This window comes from Vulpes lagopus, chromosome 4 (assembly GCF_018345385.1).
Source record: "Vulpes lagopus strain Blue_001 chromosome 4, ASM1834538v1, whole genome shotgun sequence".
Classification (NCBI taxonomy): domain Eukaryota; kingdom Metazoa; phylum Chordata; class Mammalia; order Carnivora; family Canidae; genus Vulpes; species Vulpes lagopus.
In genome coordinates this window covers 116,702,343-116,721,261 of record NC_054827.1, presented here as the reverse complement: position 1 = coordinate 116,721,261, position 18,919 = coordinate 116,702,343, and the positions used below count along the sequence as shown (strand labels likewise).

Below are 18,919 nucleotides of genomic sequence, written 5' to 3'. Positions count from 1 at the left end.
CGACTGTGATATGTGGTTTCTTGCAGGATCCTCTTGGATCAGAACCAGATGCAATTTTAAACATAAAAAAGTGCTGGGAGTGGACTTCTGGCTCCAGATGGCTCCAGAGTACATTCTATTAGTTCCCTCACTTCTTGGAATTTCTACCAAAAAAGTTTATTTCTACTAAAATTCAAAGAATATATATACTAATAGAGAGAAGTGTATGTCAGAACAGGAAGCCATGGAAAGGGGCCAACCATATTCTGGAATCCATGAGAACTTCGTGCATGACAGTGCAGGTGACTTTGGGTTGGAGGCAAGGGCTAATTAGCCTGCCCCTGACTGTGGTGGAAGGAAGCCTTTGGAAAGTGAGTGGGGCAGATGTCAGCAGACCCCTCCCAGCCCAGAACCTGCCCACTTGCAGTGTCAGGGGTGGGTTGTTGGGTCCAAAGTGAGAGGCAACAGTAGATCCTCCTTCCACCCTGGGAAGTGTGCCGGGTACTCAAGTCCATACACACACATTGGACACATGACATTAACCAGGTGCCAACAAGCCTGGCTTCAAAGAAAAGTGGGCACAGCAGTTAGAAAGGGCAGTAGGTGCCCCTAACAGACCTCTACTCTGGAACACTAAATCCTAGGTAGCATTTGACCAGACAATAGTTTCCAGGTCCAATAACAAATATCCAAAGATTCTATACTCAGCAAATAATTTAAGTTTTACAACCACAAAGTTGGACATGTGAATATTCAGAGAGCTTCCATCTGCATAATTTTTTAAAGATTTTATTTATTTATTCATGAGAGACACAGAGAGAGGCAGAGACATAGGCAGAGGGAGAAGCAGGCTCCCTGCGGGGAGTCTGATGCAGGTGGGACTAGATCCCAGGACCCCAGGATCACACTTTGAGTGGAAGGCAGACACTCAAACACTGGGTCCCACAAGCACCCTGAGAATGTTGGTTTTTAAAACACTAAATTAAATCTCCAGAGATGGAAATCAGTAATACAGTAAAAATCATCATACTCTCAAGAAGGCATGGATGGTTCAATATTAAGAAACCTACTTATGTAACATTGGTCTGACACAAGTTTCTAAGTGTCTCCTACTCGCAGAACATGGGAAGTAATTGAAGCTCTTCTCTGAAATGCACCTCCTTGCTTTCCTGTTCAGGGAAGTCCTCTTCCTTCATTTGTCCTTCTCTGTCATCACCGATGACTTGTGTTTGTTTGCTTGTTTACTGAGGGCCTCCCCCCACCCAGGGCAGCGTTGCTCCAACACTGATGCCCTATCTGGCTGGTTCACACCTGTGTCCCCAGCACCTGACAACGAATCAGACACATGACGGCCGACGTGGTTATTGGACATCTGTTGTTTTAGTTCAATATCTATGCAATACATCTATTCACTCAACGTTTACTAAAGGGGTGACTGTATCTATGGATTAGTGGATAACAGTGATTCTAAATCCCTGCCTTGGGATCCCTGGGTGGCGCAGCAGTTTGGCGCCTGCCTTTGGCCCAGGGCGCGATCCTGGAGACCCAGGATCGAATCCCACGTCGGGCTCCCGGTGCATGGAGCCTGCTTCTCCCTCTGCCTGTGTCTCTGCCTCTCTCTCTGTGTGTGTGTGACTATCATAAATAAATAAAAATTTAAAAAAAAATAAAAAAAAAATAAATCCCTGCCTTTCTAGAACCTATAATGTCCTGGGGAGACAGATAATCCAACCAGTGCCTCCAAGGTCAGTGCCACACTCCGCTTTCTGTCCACATTCTCCTGTTCTGACTGCCCTGCTCAATAAAAGGTGGGAACTGTTTTGCAGGAGGCTGCTACAACTTCTTCTCGAGAAAAGTCTGGAAAAGCAGACACACAAAGTAGTCACTTCCTGCTTCCCAAAGCCCGTCACCAAAGGACGCGCAGCAACTCAACCAGTAAGTGCATTGTGGAACTGCCCTCAGGAACAGAGCCTCACTGTCGCTGAGGACCAGGAGTGTCAGTGATGTGGGGAGATTTGGGGGAGGGAGGGTCTCTGCTAGTTCAGTGGGATGAAATGTGGCTGTGATCTGTGTGCCTCTCTGGGAGCATTTGTCATTGCACATGTGTGTCCATCCTCCTGACCAGCTGGTGGGCTCCCAGTGGTTTTGGCAGCTCTGCCTCTAGCTGGACTCAAATGCCATGTTGGGAACACCTGATGTATGGGATAAAAGGTGAGGGCTTTCCTCCTGCTCTGTTTTCTGATGAGCTTCTCAATTTTAGGAAGGTCATTTGTGCTCCCAGGGCCTCCCCCATCTGTTACAGGACAGGAGTGGAGGCTGGAGGATATCATGATTCTGGGTTGCTGCAAATAGAATAGCCTTACTCCAAAGTCAGGAAATTTGAAGAATGCAGAAAAGCATGAAGAAATTAAAACCACACTACGTGCTGATATTAGAATTCCCCTCCTGTGCCTCTATATGCCTGTAGAGCACACGTGCATACATGTGTGCACACAGCACGATTTCACATCCTTGGAAATTCTCCTGCAAACACCATGTTCAGTGGGTGCCTCCTATTTCATTATATGAATGTGCCTAATCTAGTTAACCAGCTCTCTATTATTAGATAGCTAAGTTATTCTCAGTTTTTCACTAAGATAATAAACATTGTTGAGTTTGTACACAAAACTTTGCTTATGTTTGTGATGATTTTCCTAGGGAAATATAAGGTACAGTGGATGGGAGCATGGCTAGGAGCTCACACTTGCTTCCAGAACTAATCATCCATGCTACCTTGGGCAAATTCCTTAAATCCTGTCTGATATTATACTTCTGTAGTATGCACCCTCTAAACCATTATTTCCTAGACTCATTTCCTATTTTGGGACTGCTAGTTGCTTTTTTTTTTTTATCATAAGTTTCTGCTTATTTCCCTAGAAATAACTTCCTAGAAATGGAGTTTCAAAAGGTAAATATGCCTTAGATTTTGATCTGTGCTGCCAAATTTAAGTAGCTAAGACTGCAATAATGTGTATGAATACCCGTTTCTTCAATCATAGCCCACACTCCATTAAAATTTAACCATATAGATTTGGTGCAGATTTCTCCCTATCCTCCTCCTCCATCTCTGCTTTTCTCTGGCCCACTTCGCACCCAGGACCAGCTACACAGTTTGTGGGGGTCAGTGTAAAATGAAAGCCTGGGAATCTTGTTCAAATATTATTAAGGATTTCAAAATGAAGGCAGTGGAGCCTTAAAACCCAAGCTGAGCCCCCTCTAAGTGTGCCTGCAAAGTGTATCTGCCTGCAAAGCCAGCCCTGCATGTGTCCTGGCACAGACCCTTCCAGACAGCACCTCCTGGCCCCCTGGCTCCCTGGTTCCTGGCCTCCTGGTTTCTGTGGAGCTCAGTGGGTGAGAAGCACCTCCAGGAGACTGGAGGAGGGTGGTGGTGGAGGAGAAGCTGCTGGAATATTTCTTTCCTGTTCCCTTTTCCTCAGAGCTGTGTTTCTGGCACCCCAGGTCCCACTGTGACTGATTATATGCCAGGTGAAGGTGGCGTACTTTCCATGGAGCCAACACCCACTGGGCTCTAGGAAGGCCATCTCCTCCCCTGCCCCCTTATGGCCTGGGATGGTACAAGCTTCCAGTTCTTGCCAGTTCCTGGGTGCCTGGGAGGCTCCGCTCTTTTCCTAAACCTGTCTGCACTTTGCACCCAGCCCTTCATTCATTCCTCTCCGAGGCCTCTGGGGCTGGCACCTGACTGGCATCCCGACCCTGAAATCGGGCGGAACCATCCCTCCCCACACAGTTGGACTTAAATATTCCTTCCTTCATTCCTTTCCTTTTTGGGGAGTCCACCTATTTTCTGTTGGGCTGCCCAGCGTTAGCATTCATTCATAAACCTTTATATTTGGCTGTCATATTTGTGGGATGTGCTTTCTTCAGTTTGTTATTTTTCTTTGAAGTTCTTTTTTAACATAAAGATGAGAATATTTTCATATAATCAAATCTATAGTTTTTCTTCCTTCCTAAGAATGTTAAAGTTTCCTCCACATCTAGAGAATTATTAAAATATTTGGCTATATTTCCTTCTAATTTTTAAACGATTTGCCCTTTAAAAAAAAAGCCTATTATATTCGTCATTAATGTTTGTTGTTTGATGTGAAGCAAGAATCCAAACGTTTTTCTAAGTTGGATGCAGCGCCGCTTATCGGAGATCGATTTCTGCCTACCTTTTATTGCACTTTTTTGCTTGTTTATCTCTTGCAAGTGATGTGTGGTTAGATCCGGGAAGCAGACGCGACGATCTCTTTGAAAGGAGCCACTTAGGCCACTGGTGTCACTTTTACAAGTAATACTTGTTCTCACTTTCCTGCTTCTCCTGCTTTGTTATTATGGTCACTCATCGGTGCGTCGTTCCCTGCCTCTTGCTCTGCAGGTGTGCTCAATTTTTATAGTGATTTGGAAAGTTTATCCAATTTTTATCCCCACTTCTGGTTTCCTTTGCATGAAGTTAATTAGTTAATCATTTGACTTTCATTAATTCAGGAGTACTTGAGACTATATTTTCCAAGTTGCCCACCAAAATGTTGTCCTGCATCCCTCGTCCCTTCCCCTGTTCATCTTTCCATTCCATAATTCAACTTCACAGTAAATTACAAACTCATATTATTATTATGCAAGCGTCGTAGTTTATAGTTTCCCTTTCAAAAAGTTACTTTGGCCTTTGCACTGGCTTTCATGACCACATTTTCAATGAACCCAATCAGTGCCGTATGTTTAACTGGTTTCAGCTCGCTGCTGCTTGCAATGGTAATCTTGAGCCATTTCCTTGTGGCTGGAGCACATCCAGAAGCCATCTTCAGACCAGATGGTGCTTTGGGATCCCACTCTGTCCCGACCCTGGGCCTGGGTCGGAGCTGATCCCAGCTCATAGTGGGAGCAGGAACGCCCTTGGGCTGCCTGGTGGGTGGGGATAGAAGAGGCAGAGCTGGAGCGGCTTGGGCTGCTCCCTCGTGCTTGCCTGTGGCTTTGGGGCTTCAGGATGGCTCTAAGGGTCAGCTCTCAGCTGACCTTTGCATTCTGAGATCACATACAATTTCTTCTTTTTTCCTCTTGTGGTTTAGGTGTCAATCCCTACTGCATGGGAGAAATCGATTTCCCAATGATCAAGAAATCTGCAGCTTGCACAGACAGGCAGCCCTATTCCCTCTGCAGCAGCAGGAAATCTCTTTCTCAGCAGCTGGACTGTCCAGCAGGAAGGGCTGCGGTAAGGAGGAAGCAGGGGAAGGGGAGCGGGGAGGGGCCCAGACTCAGCAGTGGACACCTGCCTGGTGGTTTTGCGTGCACGCACTTACCGAGGAGAGGGGCTGGCTAGCGGGGGTTGGCAGCCCTGGGCAAGGAAGGACGGCCCAGTGGCAGTGGTCACAGCTGAGTGCTCCCCGCTGAGTGCTCCGTGTGCGGCTACTGCCATGTCTGTGCTGTCAGGAGCAGGCCTGCAGCGAACATTCCCTGTGAGCAGGCCTGAGCTCAGGCTTTATTCCATCTGCACCTCAACTCTAGGAGGCAGACAATGAGCCGGGGCTGGGATAGGGGAGGGGATGCATGCCAGTTCACATCACTAGTTGCAGACAGCCCTGGGGCTCGAAGTTGGACCTTCAGGATTCCAAAACCTGGGCTCTTGACCCTGTGCCATGGTGAAATGCTTTACACATAATGCCTCTAATTCATAAGACAAGCTCAGAAATGAATGTAGTAGTCGCCCCGTTTTACAGCGAGGAAACAGCGGCTTAGCCAGGTGAGTAGCTGTCGGAGTTCACACATCTTAGAACCCAAGGGACCAGACAGTATTTGAGCCCAGCCCCGTGCACTGTGCGCTGCACCTCTTTCCCACTGTGGGCATTAGCTGGCAGGGCAGGGGCTGAGCACACCCGAAGCACCGTGTCCCCTCCTGCCATTTCTCTAAGCCCCGGACGGTGCCCACCGACAGCCTCGTGCTGCCCCCTCTACCACCCAGCACCTCCGTCTGTAGCACCTTGTCCCTCTTTGTCTCCCCTCTAGCCTCTGGAAAGCCTATCCCGTCCTTCAGACACCTGCCTAACACTACCTCTGCTGAGAGTGCTCCTGACCCGCCAGCTGCATGGGCCTTACACTTTTCCTAGTGCCCATCCTGGGCGCCTGTCCTCTTACTGCCCTCACCCCAGCAGAGCATGAGCGCTCCGAGGGCGGGCTCCGTAGGCAAGTGATCTTTGATTCTCCCTGCACGGTACTCGGGGCTCGGTAGATGCCTGCAAGTTTCATTTCTCTCTTCCCTTCCCTTCGTGGGCTATGTCTTTCATTTGCAAACTGGGAGCATTGGGGTCCCAGGGTTAGAAAAAAAATGACATTCAGAGCGACGGATGGATTTTCACATAAGAGGAAACAGGCACAGAATGGTTAAGTCACTTCCTCAAGGTCACCAGCCGGTACTTGGCAGAGCCAAGGAAAGAACCCAGGCAGTGCCAGCGGGGCTCTGAAGTCTAAGCTCTGACCTATAGCCCCAGCTCTAGTGTCCTCGACCAGGGCAGCATCCTGCAGCACCCAGGTGTATGTCTCTCCGGCACACTCTGCTTCCCCTTTTTAAGTCACCTGTGTGCCTCCCCTGAGAGAGGAATTGTTCTGCGTTTCATATCTTCAGATTCCTTGCCTGCCACCCCATGCCTGGCAGAGGGAGGGCTCTCAGCATGTGTGTCTTGAACATGCTTGGACACAGTCTGCGGAGGACATTCTTGGAGGCTGCTGTCCCAACCTCTGTTTGAGACTTTGGCTCGTTGTCCTTGGGCAGTGTGGTCTGTGATGCACTCTGCATTGCTATCTGCACAAGCCTTAGGGGGCTTCTGGTTGCTGTTCTGCAGGTCAGCAAGGCTGGAACCACTCAGACCAGGACAAACAGCTCCTCTCCACCAGACTCGCACCGTGCCTGGTCAACCACACTTGGGGGTCATCCTGTGGGCTCCCAGGAGAGGGGGTCTGGTCCCTCCCTTGCCCTGTGAGGTGTGTGCTCCTGTCTCGTTGGCTCACCCTTCAGCACCCCGCTTTCTTCCTGCAGGGCACCTCGAGACCCACGCGGTCGCTCAGCACAGCTCAGCTGGCGCAGCCCTCAGGGGGCCTCCAGGCTTCCGTCATCTCCAACATCGTGCTGATGAAGGGCCAGGCCAAGGTAAGCCAGGGCTATTCTCAACAGAAACTGCTACATGGACACCAGCTCCTGGGGAGCTGTCCTGTCCAGGGAAGGAAGGAGCTAGGGCCAGCAATCCCGGGCTGCTAGTGTGAGCATCGGGATGTCCCATGGAGGTTCGGGGCATGACATTTGCTAGATGTTATTTTTACCTGATGGTTAAATTCAAATCATTTAAGGGCAGTTGCCGCAAAGTTCACAGACGAGCCCAAGAAACCCAGACCTAATACAACTTAGGCATGTAGTGTGAGGGGACAATGTCGTTGCTGCTTCCTTTATGGTCAGAGGAGGGGCTGGCTGCACGCCTGGGTCTTCTCTCCCCTACCCCCTTCCCTCCCTCTTGTGGGAGCTTACAGACAAGAGTGAGAAGACAGAAGCACCAGGTCCTGTTGCTGCTCTCATCACAAAGAGAAACTCTCTCCATGCTGATTTTTCTCCTAACACCCAGCTTTGGGATTAGTAAATCCCAATGCTTTTCACCCCTGGATTTAGGTAGAGGCATTTAAAATGTAGTTGGCTTTTAAATTGTTTGCAATGCTCAGAAGAAAGCAAAAAGGGGCACCTGGGTGGCTCAGTCAGTGAAGCATCTGCCTTTGGCTCAGGTCATGATCTCAGGGTCCTGGAATTGAGCTCCACATCGAGCTCCCGGATCCATCAGTCTGCTTCTCCCTCCTCCCTGATCATACTCTCTCTTGCTATCTCTGTCTCTGTCTCTGTCTCTCTCTCTCAAAAAAAAAAAAAAAAAAAAAAAAAAGAAAAAAAAAAAGAAAAAGAAAAAGAAAAGGAAAAAGAAAAAGAAAAAGAAAAAGAAAGGAAGAAAGAAGCAAAGGGCACCAAAGCTCATGCAAAGATGACCAAAAATGATTTAACTGATCCCCATGTCTGTAAGAGGTACATTCACTAAATCACACATTACATGTCACCGGGTAGCCTGAGCTGGCCTTCAGGGGCCTGGGTTGGAGCGAGGTGAGCCATTCGGTGCAGAGCTGGGTGGGGAGTTCAGATACAAGGGCTCCCACTGTCCACCTCGCACAACCTATGAACTGAAGGAAGGCCGCATCACCGAGGATGGCAAGTAGGACAGGGGCAGAAGTGAGTTCGGGAGGAGGAAGCAGAGCTAGAAGCCTCCGTAAGTGCTGGAGGCAGAGTTAAAATCAAACGGGGCAATAAAGCAGCTGTGGAAAGCCAGGCTCTGTGCTAAGGGCTGCACAAGGCCGCCTCCTCTGATCCTGGCCACAGTCCTGGGGCTGCCTCCCTTTGCCCACTGAGGACCCTTGAGGGTCTGGGAGGTTGCAGGACTTGCTCAGGGTCACTTGGTTAGTTAGCAGCCAAACTAAGACAATGACCCAAGACTTGCTGACTCCCGGGCCTCGCTCTAACCTCGGCACCCTGCCGACTCTTCAGGGCGGAGCAGATCTTGAGTCTGCAGCAATTATTTCAGCGCATTGAAGCTGGGGCCCAGAGAGGACCCCCGAAGTCACGCCTATCTCTCATTTTCCCTAGTCCTGTGGTTACCACTTGTCTCTCCTTCCCTGGAACACACACCCTCACCAGAAGTCTAGAATAGTACCTTGTCCACATGGCTTCCCTACCTGCCAATGCTTGCCTGGTTCCCTATGGCATCTTGAGGGTGGGTGCCAGGCCTGCCATCTCTCGGGTACAGGGGCGCTGCACCTGCTCAGCTCTGAGCAGCTGCTGGCCTAAGAGACACTGCACATGAGCAGCGATGCTCTTACAGTGGTGGCCATCCTGCGGGGTCTGTCCAGGAGCCAAGCTAGGAACCACTGCCTTGTACACCTGCAAGCTGGACCCAAGGACCCAACTATCATCTGTCACGGGCCTTCACTCCATGATACGCATTTCCTGAGCACCTGCCAGAGGCCAGGCATCACCAAATAAGATATGTTCACTGCCTCCAGGGAGTTGATAATCTAGAAAGGAGCCCATCCAGACCCTAGCTGAGCCTTCCTGGGAAGTAGGGAGCTCCTGGGTCATCACATTGTTGATGTGAAGCTAGCATGTGTGGATTTCCTGGGCTGCTCTCTGGGTCGGCCCACGTGGTTCCCCTAACTGGTCTGCAGGGGAAGTGGGGCCCTCCTTCCTTGCTCTTTCTGTACAGACATCACTCACACTTTAGCTTGCTCTTCTGCCTCTGGCCTTGTCTCTGCTGCCTCCCGGCTGCTCCCGCTGTTAGGACCCTCTGCTGAGCCCCCTGAGCTCTAACCAGAGCCACCTGCCAGTGCTGTGAGCTCCTGGGGTTTTTGTCAGCTTGAGACCTAGCAGAGGGGGCTCAGGGTTGCAGCGTTGTCCTTGAGAAGGGGAGGAGGTGGGATGCAAAACAGAAGCTAAGTGAACGGCCTTTGGCAGGAGAAAGGGTGCTTCCTCCAGTGCAAGCTGCTGTAACTATGACTGCAGGGATTTGTTACTTGGTATCTCATTGGATGTTCAGACACAACCCTATGAGTTAGGTTATGAGCATCATTTTACAAGGAGCTAACCTGGGGCTTGGAGTCGAGAGGTGATCTTCCCAGATTGCCAGCGAGAGGGGCAGAGTCAGGGCTCCGTGTCATCCCAGGTTCTCCAGCCTCATCCTCAGTTCTGCGTCAGGACATTAGGCCCTTGGGAGAGCTCCCGACTCCATGTGGACCAGTCTGGCCTGGAAGTCCCTGTTTTCCCCATTCTTTTGTGAAGGCCGGAGGCATGTGAGACCAAGGACACCTCTCTGCTCCCAGGGTCCCTCGCTCAGGGTTGGGGCGTGCCCTCGGCAGATGTTAGCCCAGGGAATAGCACGGAGCACCCCTCAAGCCACCTCTCCTCTTCTCTCCCCAGGGCCTGGGCTTCAGCATCGTTGGGGGAAGGGACAGCATCTATGGCCCTATTGGAATTTATGTCAAAACCATCTTTGCCGGGGGAGCAGCGGCGGCCGATGGAAGGCTGCAAGAAGGTAGATCTCCCGTGTCTTACTGGTTGATGTTTGAGGAATCGGGCAGAGTCGCTAGGCCATAGAAGAGGACGGAAAACAAAATGTGCCTTCGGCCTTCAGATGCGGCTTGCACAGGTTCTGGGGTCTGTAGCGTGTGTCCCTGTTGGCTCCGATGTGACAGACACTTTGCTGAGTGTGTTTGCAGTTGGTCTAGGTCCTGTAGCCAGCCTGGGACAGAGGACTGAGCTGTCTGTTTCCCTCTCCCGCCTCCCCAAGGGCTCCTCTGTAGCTGGTACCCTTGCCACCCTCTTCCTTCACCCCTGCCCGCCCTGACCCACAACCACCAGAACCTAGACCCTGTGCTTCTAGTGTGTCTGATACACATTCTCCGTGAGCCCACTGTGTTCGTGGATCTAGGAATAGAGAGAATGATCAGAATGATCTCTCTTTTGAAGAGCTCACGATCCATCAGCTCTTGGGTCCAAGAGAAGCTATCCTGAGGGTAAGGGGCCTGAGGAGCTGAGCTGTCTCCAGAGGGCCCTTCCCACCTTCCTGTCCTGGATGGCCAGGGTTTTCTTTCTATCCCAACTGCCTCCCAAAGTCATGTTTGGAAGTATTGGACAACAGACTTGGCCCAAGGACATTCCCAAATTTCAACCAGAGGGAGAAATTCAGGGGCAGGCAGCCCTGGATCTGACGGCAGTGTCTGCAGGCCAGATGTTGGGTTATGTACAGGATGCTTGAGAGAGGTGACTTCATAGCGTCCCCACTGCGGGGGATGTCCCCATCTCTGCCAGGCCAGTATCTGTAAGCTGTGCTGGGAGCCTAATCCCCTTTAAGAACTTAGCTTGTTGGGGCACCTGGGTGACTCAGTGGTTGAGCGCCTGCCTTCAGGTCAGGTTGTGATCCTGGGGTACTGGACTGAGTCCCACAGCCTGCTTCTCCCTCTGCCTGTGTGTCTCTGCTTCTCTCTGTGTCTCTCATGAATAAATAAATAAAATCTTTAAAAAATAGAATAAATTAAAAGGTAAAAAAAAAAAAGAATCTAGCTTGCTTGCTTAGGGCAGGGTTGACAAGCTCCAGCCAAATTCGACCCATCTCCCGTTTTCATACTGCTCACACATGAAGAATGGTTTTCATGCATCTAAATGGCTGAAAGAAAGTCAAAGGAATTTGTAATTCTTTTGTGGCAAAAGTGAAAACTGAATGAAATTCAAATTTCAGGATCTGCAGAAAAGTTTTAGAGGGCAGAGCATCAGGCACAGGGCTCATTGACTTAACCCATCCCACTGTCCGAAGCTGCTTTTGTGCTTGTGACAGCAGGCTGGCGGCATGGTTGCTCCAGAGAGCCCGTGGCTGGCAAAGCTTACCGTATTTATTCTCTGGCTCTTCATAGAGCAAGTTTGCCCACACTGACATTATGCAGGGTTGTGCATATGGATTTTATCAAGGGGGCAGTGGGGAACCTTTGATGGTTTTATGACAGAGGTTCCTAGGTGATTAGGGAAGCAGGGTGTAGGATGAAGGGGGCTGGCAGGAGCCAGAGGCAGACAAGCCTGCAGAGCCAGGCTCTGGCTCTCAAGGGTCTGCTCTGTCTCTTCTGCACCTGCACCTCCTCTCCACCTCCTTTGCACCTGCACCAGAGAAGACAGCCTCCCTGGAGGCGGCACATGAGGGGCGGTCAGAGAAAATGTTCCTGGCTGGAGTAGGACCAGGTGAAGAGGAAGAGGACAGGAAAGCCAAGGAGGATGCTTCGGTTTGATCAGCAGCATGCAGGGTGAGGCCAGCAGGCGGTCACTAGGTGGAGCTGTGCCACAGGAGGATGGTGGTTCCAGTCCAGGGAGGGAGCCCGGGTTGCATGTAGATTTGGGGGTTGTGGACGCCTGGAAAATACTTGAGTCATAGGGCAGATAAAGGAGGTAGGGAAAGGAGGGTGAAGGCAGGGCTCTAGGGGAACAGCTAAATCCAGAGGCAAGTTAAGAAAGAGGGATGGGCACCTGGGTGGTGCAGTGATTAAGCATCTGCCTTTGGCTCAGGGCGTGATCCTGGGGTCTAGGGATCGAGTCCCACATCGGGCTCCCTGCATGGAGCCTGCTTCTCCCCCTGCCTGTATCTCTGCCTCTCTCTCTGTGTGTCTCTTATTGATAAATAAAGTCTTTAAAAAAAAGAGGGATCAATGAGACAAAAGGGGAAAAGTGGAATCAGAATCTTGAGAATGTGCCAGTGTTTGATGATCTTTTGTACTTTTCTGTGTTTAAATAAAACATGGGGGAAGAATTGAGGTGGCAAGGAAATGGATGTTGTGTTCTGTTTTCTTTCCAGGATGCAAGTCTACCTGAGTCAAGCTTCTTTTTCCTCCTCTGAGTATTTGTCTAGCTCCATCATTACCCATTATAAAAATTCAGCAAGAAAGACTTTCAGCTAGTCTTGAGTCCTAGATTCTAACCTCTAATGATTGACCAAATCACCTTTTGTATCTCTTTCAAAGTTAGGTTTTAGAATCTGCCCTTGAGTTCATGAGGTACATCCAGTTGCAACAAAAGTTTGGTGCACAGATCAAAGCTAGAGATGTTTTATTTGTGTAACCCTTCCCCAAAAAATGATTGCGTAAGATTTATTTGGCAAAATTGAGGTTAGTAACTTTCCACCAGAAATGGCCAAATTAGGGTCAGGACTCTCCAAAGAGCCCAGAGTTGGGTTATGTAGTTCTGTTAGGAGAGAAGTTCAACCCTTCATGCCATTAAGAATGATCATTTCTCAAGAAGTGCACCCTCATGTTCACTGCAGCGTTATTTACAGCAGACAAGATATGGAGGCCACCCAAGTATCCATTGATGGATGAATGGATGAAGATATGATATATACATATATAGAAGTATAAATACATAACGGACTATTACTTAGCCACAAAAAAGAATGAAATCTGCCATTTGTGACAACATAGATGGACCTAAAGGGCATTATTCTAAGTGAAATAAGTCAGAGAAAGACAAATACCATAGGATTTCACTCATATGTGGAATCTAAGCAACAAAACAAATGAACAAGCACACAAACACCACCAACAAAAACAGAAACCGAGTCATGACTACAGAGAACAGACTGATGGTGCTCAGGGGGAAAGGGGTGTGTGTGTGGGGTGAAGTAGGTGAAGGGGATGATGAGGTACAAAATTCCAGTTAATAATTAAAGAAGTCATGGGGATGAGAAGTACAGCACAGGGAACATAGGCAATAATACCATAATGACTTTGGGTGATGGCAGATGGTGACCCCACTTACCCTGGTGAGCATTTCCTAATGTATATAATTGTCAAAGCATTAAGTTGCAGACTTAATACTAATATGCCAACTATACTTCAATTTAAAAACATAAGTAGAGGAAGGTATTTAATGGACGGTGCATACAGAGCATCATTTAGGCTCATCGCTTTGTGATCAATCAATCAATCTCTTGTCCATGACAGAAAAAAAAGAATGGTTATTACTGAAATATGTTTTTTGTCTATTCATCCTTCAGACACATTAGTTACATTTTGCTTATTTTTTACATTTGCCTGTTTCCACTCAGCTTGGACTCTCCAAAGTACAAGGACTGAATCTTTCATTTTGGTCTAAGTCTGGCAGCTTCACAGATGATGCTGATTTGAATCCTCTGCCCAGCTCACTCCACCCTTCATTTTTGACACATAGGCATGTTGGATAAAGTAGCATATCTAAACTTGAAATTAAAGTATGGAAACTCAGGGGTTGATGATGTCATGGCCTGTGGAACTGGTACCCGTAAGGCTGAATGAAGGGCCAGGGACCAGAATTTAACTACCCACATGGGACCAGAAACATGGCTTAGTCCCTGGAACCTCCGAGAACCTGCAGGAGGGCCATGAGAGGCCACTGGGCCCCAGGGAAGCAGAGAGGAAACCTCACTTTTCCCGTGGTTTTCGGGTGTGAGGAAAAGACATCTCCCACAGGCAAAGTAAGACACATGCCTATGTCATGTGTGTGAGTACTGGCCACATTCATAGTCCCTACTAAGTACAGGATGCCCCAAGCTGGGAACCTAACCTCAAAACTAGTCCTGAAGCAGTGAAAACCTCTGACTGCCTCCTGGAGATAAAGGAAGTGCCGTTACCCAGCAGCTTGGGGTGCATGGAATCCCGGAGAAAAACTGGCCTGGGAAAAATGAATTCGACACAAAGACTACACAGGAAATGGGGAACATCACTTATTAATGAGCATCAGTGGGAATAATGGGATGATTAGCCCTCAAAACCCCAAGTGCACAGAAGAATCTAAAAGACTTATAGAATTCATGTTTTTTATTGTGCATTTTTAAATTAAGTTTTAAATTTTAATTCCAGTATAGTTAGCCTGCAGTGTAATATTAGTTTCAAGTGTACAGTACAGTGATTCAACACATCCATACACTACCAGGTGCTCATCATAACAGGTGCTTCCTTCATCCCCATTACTTGTTTCCCCATCCCTGCTGCTACCTCTCTTCTAGTGATCAGCAGTGTGTTCTCTGTAGTTCAGAGTCTGTTTCTTGGGTTCTCTTTTTTTTTTTTTATCATTTATTTTGTTTCTTAAATTCTATGAGTGAAATCAAAAGCATTTGTCTTTTTCTGACTGTCTTCACTTAGTGTAATGCTCTCTAGCTCCATCCATGTCCTTGCAAATGGCAAGATTTCATTCTTTTTGATGGCCAAGTAACATTCCGTTGTGTATATACACCACATCTTCTTTATCTATTCGCCTATCATTGGACACTTGGGCTGTTTCCATAACTTGGCTGTTCTAGACAATGTTGCTATAAATGTAAGGGTGCATGTATCCCTTTGAATTAGTGTTTTTGTATTGTGTAAATATTTTTAAAATTTATTTGAGAAGGAGATCATGAGCAGGGGGAGATGCAAAGGGAGAGGGAGAGGGAGAAGCAAATTTCCCCACTGAGCAGGGATCCTGAGACAGGGCTTGATCCCAGCATCCCTGGATCATGACCTGAGCCACAGGCAGACGCTTCACCGACTGAACCACCCACATGCCCCTAGAATTACTGTGTTTAAAGAGATCTTCGAAAAGGTAAAAGAGAGAACATGAGCAACAAGGAAAGGTCAGAACACAGTGAAAACAATAAGTTGTAGGGAAGAAAAGGCAAGTCCAACGGGCCACACAGAGTGATGGAGAATAAGGTGAGCAGAAGAGAAACATGGAGAGTAGGATCAGAGGGCCCCAAGGGAGGACCAGTTCTAGGAAGGAAGGGCAGTATGAAAGAGGGGAAGCAAGCCATATTGAGGTAGTGGCTAAGAATTTTCCAGAAATGTCTTAAGGCTTGAAATGTCAGTGTGAGGAAACACCCTAGGACATTGCAGTGGGACTTCAGATTGTCAGAGATAAAGGCAAAATCATCTTTCAAATAACCAGAGAGAAGGGATGGGTTATCTGCAAGGGGACCATAACCAACGGGCTATCTGCACGATGACAACAGACTCCCCAGCTAACAACCAGGCCAGGCGTCTGTGTGGGAAACACTGCTTGCATCTGAAACCCCAGGGCAGCCCTGAACGAAGAGCAAGTGCTCTTCTTTGCGTGCTGAGTGCATTAGGTGAAAGAGACACTGGTTTTCTGTCCCCATAAAAATGAATTTTTGGATACAGAAAAAAATGAGTCTGTTCGGCATATATGTGTGGGATTGGCTTGTAGTAAAAAGGCCAGGGTACTGATTTTCTTCACCGGATGACTTGAGGCTTCTCTGAACTCTTTCCTCTTCTGCAAAATGGGGCCTATGCTGCATTCTGGAAATATTACCTCCCACCCTGTTTCCTGAATGCTGGGCAGGCCCCACCCAGAACTGACCTTGGAGACACACCGTCTAATGAGATAAGTCCCCTGCCTGGGGAGCGGCCAGCCCGGTGGGGAGACTGCCCCAGGTCACCGGTCACCACCCATGGGCAGTGCTGGGATAGGCAATGGAGGACACAGGTGCCATAGAACCCTCGGGAAATAAAACCAGTGGGGACTGTGAGAGAGGAGGGTGGAGAGGGCGGGGGCAGTGCACTATGCTGGAAGCAAGCCCTGGACGCAGACACCGGTGTGGGAAAGGCATCAGGGCAGGAGCCATGGGAGCACATGGCCTGAAGGGCAGGGAGGCAGGAGGGCAGGGTCCAAACGGGAGGGTGGGCTGCACAGGTCAGGCCAGGTCTTGCATGCTGGTTGAGGACCCTGGATGGATCTGCACCTGCGAGAGACGAGGGGCCTCAGAAGGCCGGTCACTGCTGCCCACCTGCCTCCCAGGGGGAGAGCCCCGGGCCGGGAAGGCTTCCTGGCGGGCTGCCAGGAACCTTCATGCATCCTGGCGGGCTGCATGGACACCCTTCACTGGGCCACACTCCTCTCTGCTGTGATCTCTCTCTTTCCCGACAGGGGATGAAATTCTGGAACTCAATGGCGAATCCATGGCTGGACTCACACACCAGGACGCTTTGCAGAAGTTCAAGGTGATCTCTTGCTATCAGTATGCGGCCAGATTCCAGGGCTCCATGCAAAGGAAATAAGCCTGACCCTTCTTCATTCAAACCTGCAAATTCAGAATATGGGATGCTTGATGTGGGGCACCCTGCTGAGGCTGGTCTGGGTACATGGTTAAAAAAAGACCTGGCTCAGAAAATGCGAATGTAATCAGGATCGTGGTTGGGTTGTTTCCACTAGTTAAGATGTGTGGAACGGTTTTAAAATGCTCAATATATTTATTTTGACATATTTACAAACCTGTTCAAAGTTTTTAAGGCAAGGTTTTAAGGCAAGATGTTTCCAAGTCTCCATGTAATCATTTCAATTAGAGGCTTTATCTATCCAGCACATGTACACACACACACACACACACACACACACACACACACATTACATATTTGGTTTGTCATGCATGTGGATGTATGTCGATTATACTACACACACACATATGCATGATGCACATGCACACCCATAGAGACACATGCATGTGTGGGCTCACACAGGCATGCACATGCACACACATATAAGCACATGCACACATGTGGGCAAACACACTGCTGCTGGGCACTGCAGAACACTGTCTCTTCCTTTCAGCAAGCCAAAAAAGGGCTCCTGACACTCACGGTGAGAACCCGCCTGACGACGCCCCCATCCCTGAGCAGCCACCTATCTCCGCCGCTGTGCCGTTCCCTGAGCTCCAGCACCTGTGCCGCCAAGGATAGCAGCCCGTTGGGCTTGGAAAGCTCCGCCACCCCTGTTACCCCTGCCAGCACAGCCAAGCCCAACTACAGAGTCATGGTGGAGGTCTCTCTGCAGAAAGGTAGGGTCGCAGTACCTCCTCTTCCTCTTCCTCCTCTTCCTCCTCCTCCTGCCTGGGCCTCCCACCACTGAGGGCTCCCAGAGACTTTCCTCATCAGGAGTTGGTCCAAGGACAGGGCAGGGTGCTGTCTGTGAGCAGATTACAGAAGCCCAAGACCCAGCATGCACATCCAGTCTACGTGTTCTGGAGCAGTGGCTAAAAGGAAACAAAGCAAGGCAAGCCCCAATCACACACAACGCTGCCCACAGAGGAGCAGGGCCAGGGTCGCTGCAGCAGTGAACACACTGTGAGGTCCAGGGCGGCCACTCCCCCTCGGGTGCCAGTGTTCTTAACTTGTGGCAGGAGAAGTGGGGTCCTCTGGGTCACAGGCTGGCTCACAAGCCCCCCTCCCTCTGTCCCATACTTCCTCGCAGAGGCTGGCGTTGGCCTGGGAATCGGCCTGTGCAGTGTACCCTACTTCCAGTGCATTTCCGGCATTTTTGTGCATACGCTCTCTCCCGGATCTGTGGCACATCTGGATGGACGGCTCCGGTATGTCCCTATTTCTGTTTTCAGAGAAGACAAAAACAAAAACAAAACTCTGATTTACAGTGAGGAAAAGAATTCCTTAGAGGCTGGGAAATTCATTTGGAGATGAGATATTTAGAATGACCCAAACATGGCTCAGAGCCTTGTTCTCCAGACTCCAGTGCCTGGACTGGTTGCATGAAAATCACTTGGGAATTTGTTAGAAATGCAGGATCTCAGGCTCCTCTCCAGACCTCCTGCAATCGAATCTGCATCCTAACAAGATCCTCAGGGATCTGTGTGCACATTGCAGTTCAAGAGGCATATCTCAGGGAATTCCAATCTGAAACGGGAAACATGAAGTGACCACATTTTAATTCCAATTTAACTAACACAGGATTTATAGTGATATAAGTAGGAGCTCCAATGGGGTTTGCTGTGTACCCTGTATGGATAAAGGAGCTTATGAAGCTAATCAGGAGTATTAATTCAGTTTCTGGATGGTAGCAAAAAACTATTCACAGGCGTTGCAGACGTATTTCTCTGCAAAGAACTTCTAAGAGAAGCCCTGAATCTGAATTTTCTTTCTGGTAGGTGATGAGGGTTCAGCAACATTTACTGCAGTTTAACTTGTTACAATACTTCCAGCTCACGTGTCTTCTCTTTGTGCTGCACTTATACCTTCTCTCCCTGGGTTGGGGTTTTGCTAAATCAGGAGAGTTTTGCAGTATTTTTAAATTCTCCTACAATTGCAGTACATGCGAGGGCAAGCAAGCCATGGTCAGGATGGTGTCTTGATGGTGCTTCGAATTAGAGATGGATTTGCCATTGTCACGTGCATGGCAGTGATGGCTGATTTGCTGAGCTGCTATGCTGTCACTTGGGACATAATTACAGAGCCACAGAGACTGCCTAATACCTTCAGACAGAGAGTCTTCCCTCCTAGAACTACAGCCGGGTGGAGACTGCTCTGGAAGCCTCTGCTG

The 18,919-nt window shown here is 49.0% G+C and overlaps 1 protein-coding gene across 5 annotated transcripts in view; it reads left to right on the top strand.

Moving 5' to 3' along the window:
- IL16 (interleukin 16) overlaps positions 1-18,919 on the top strand; it is a 102,216-nt gene that overhangs the window by 58,270 nt on the left and 25,027 nt on the right. For all 5 annotated transcript variants that reach the window (XM_041753168.1, XM_041753166.1, XM_041753169.1 and 2 more), the window contains exons 3-9: positions 1,806-1,914; positions 5,085-5,227; positions 7,046-7,156; positions 10,004-10,118; positions 16,520-16,593; positions 17,201-17,426; positions 17,840-17,957. In XM_041753168.1, coding sequence (XP_041609102.1) covers positions 1,806-1,914; positions 5,085-5,227; positions 7,046-7,156; positions 10,004-10,118; positions 16,520-16,593; positions 17,201-17,426; positions 17,840-17,957 — 896 coding nt within the window. The remainder of the gene's footprint in view (positions 1-1,805; positions 1,915-5,084; positions 5,228-7,045; positions 7,157-10,003; positions 10,119-16,519; positions 16,594-17,200; positions 17,427-17,839; positions 17,958-18,919) is intronic.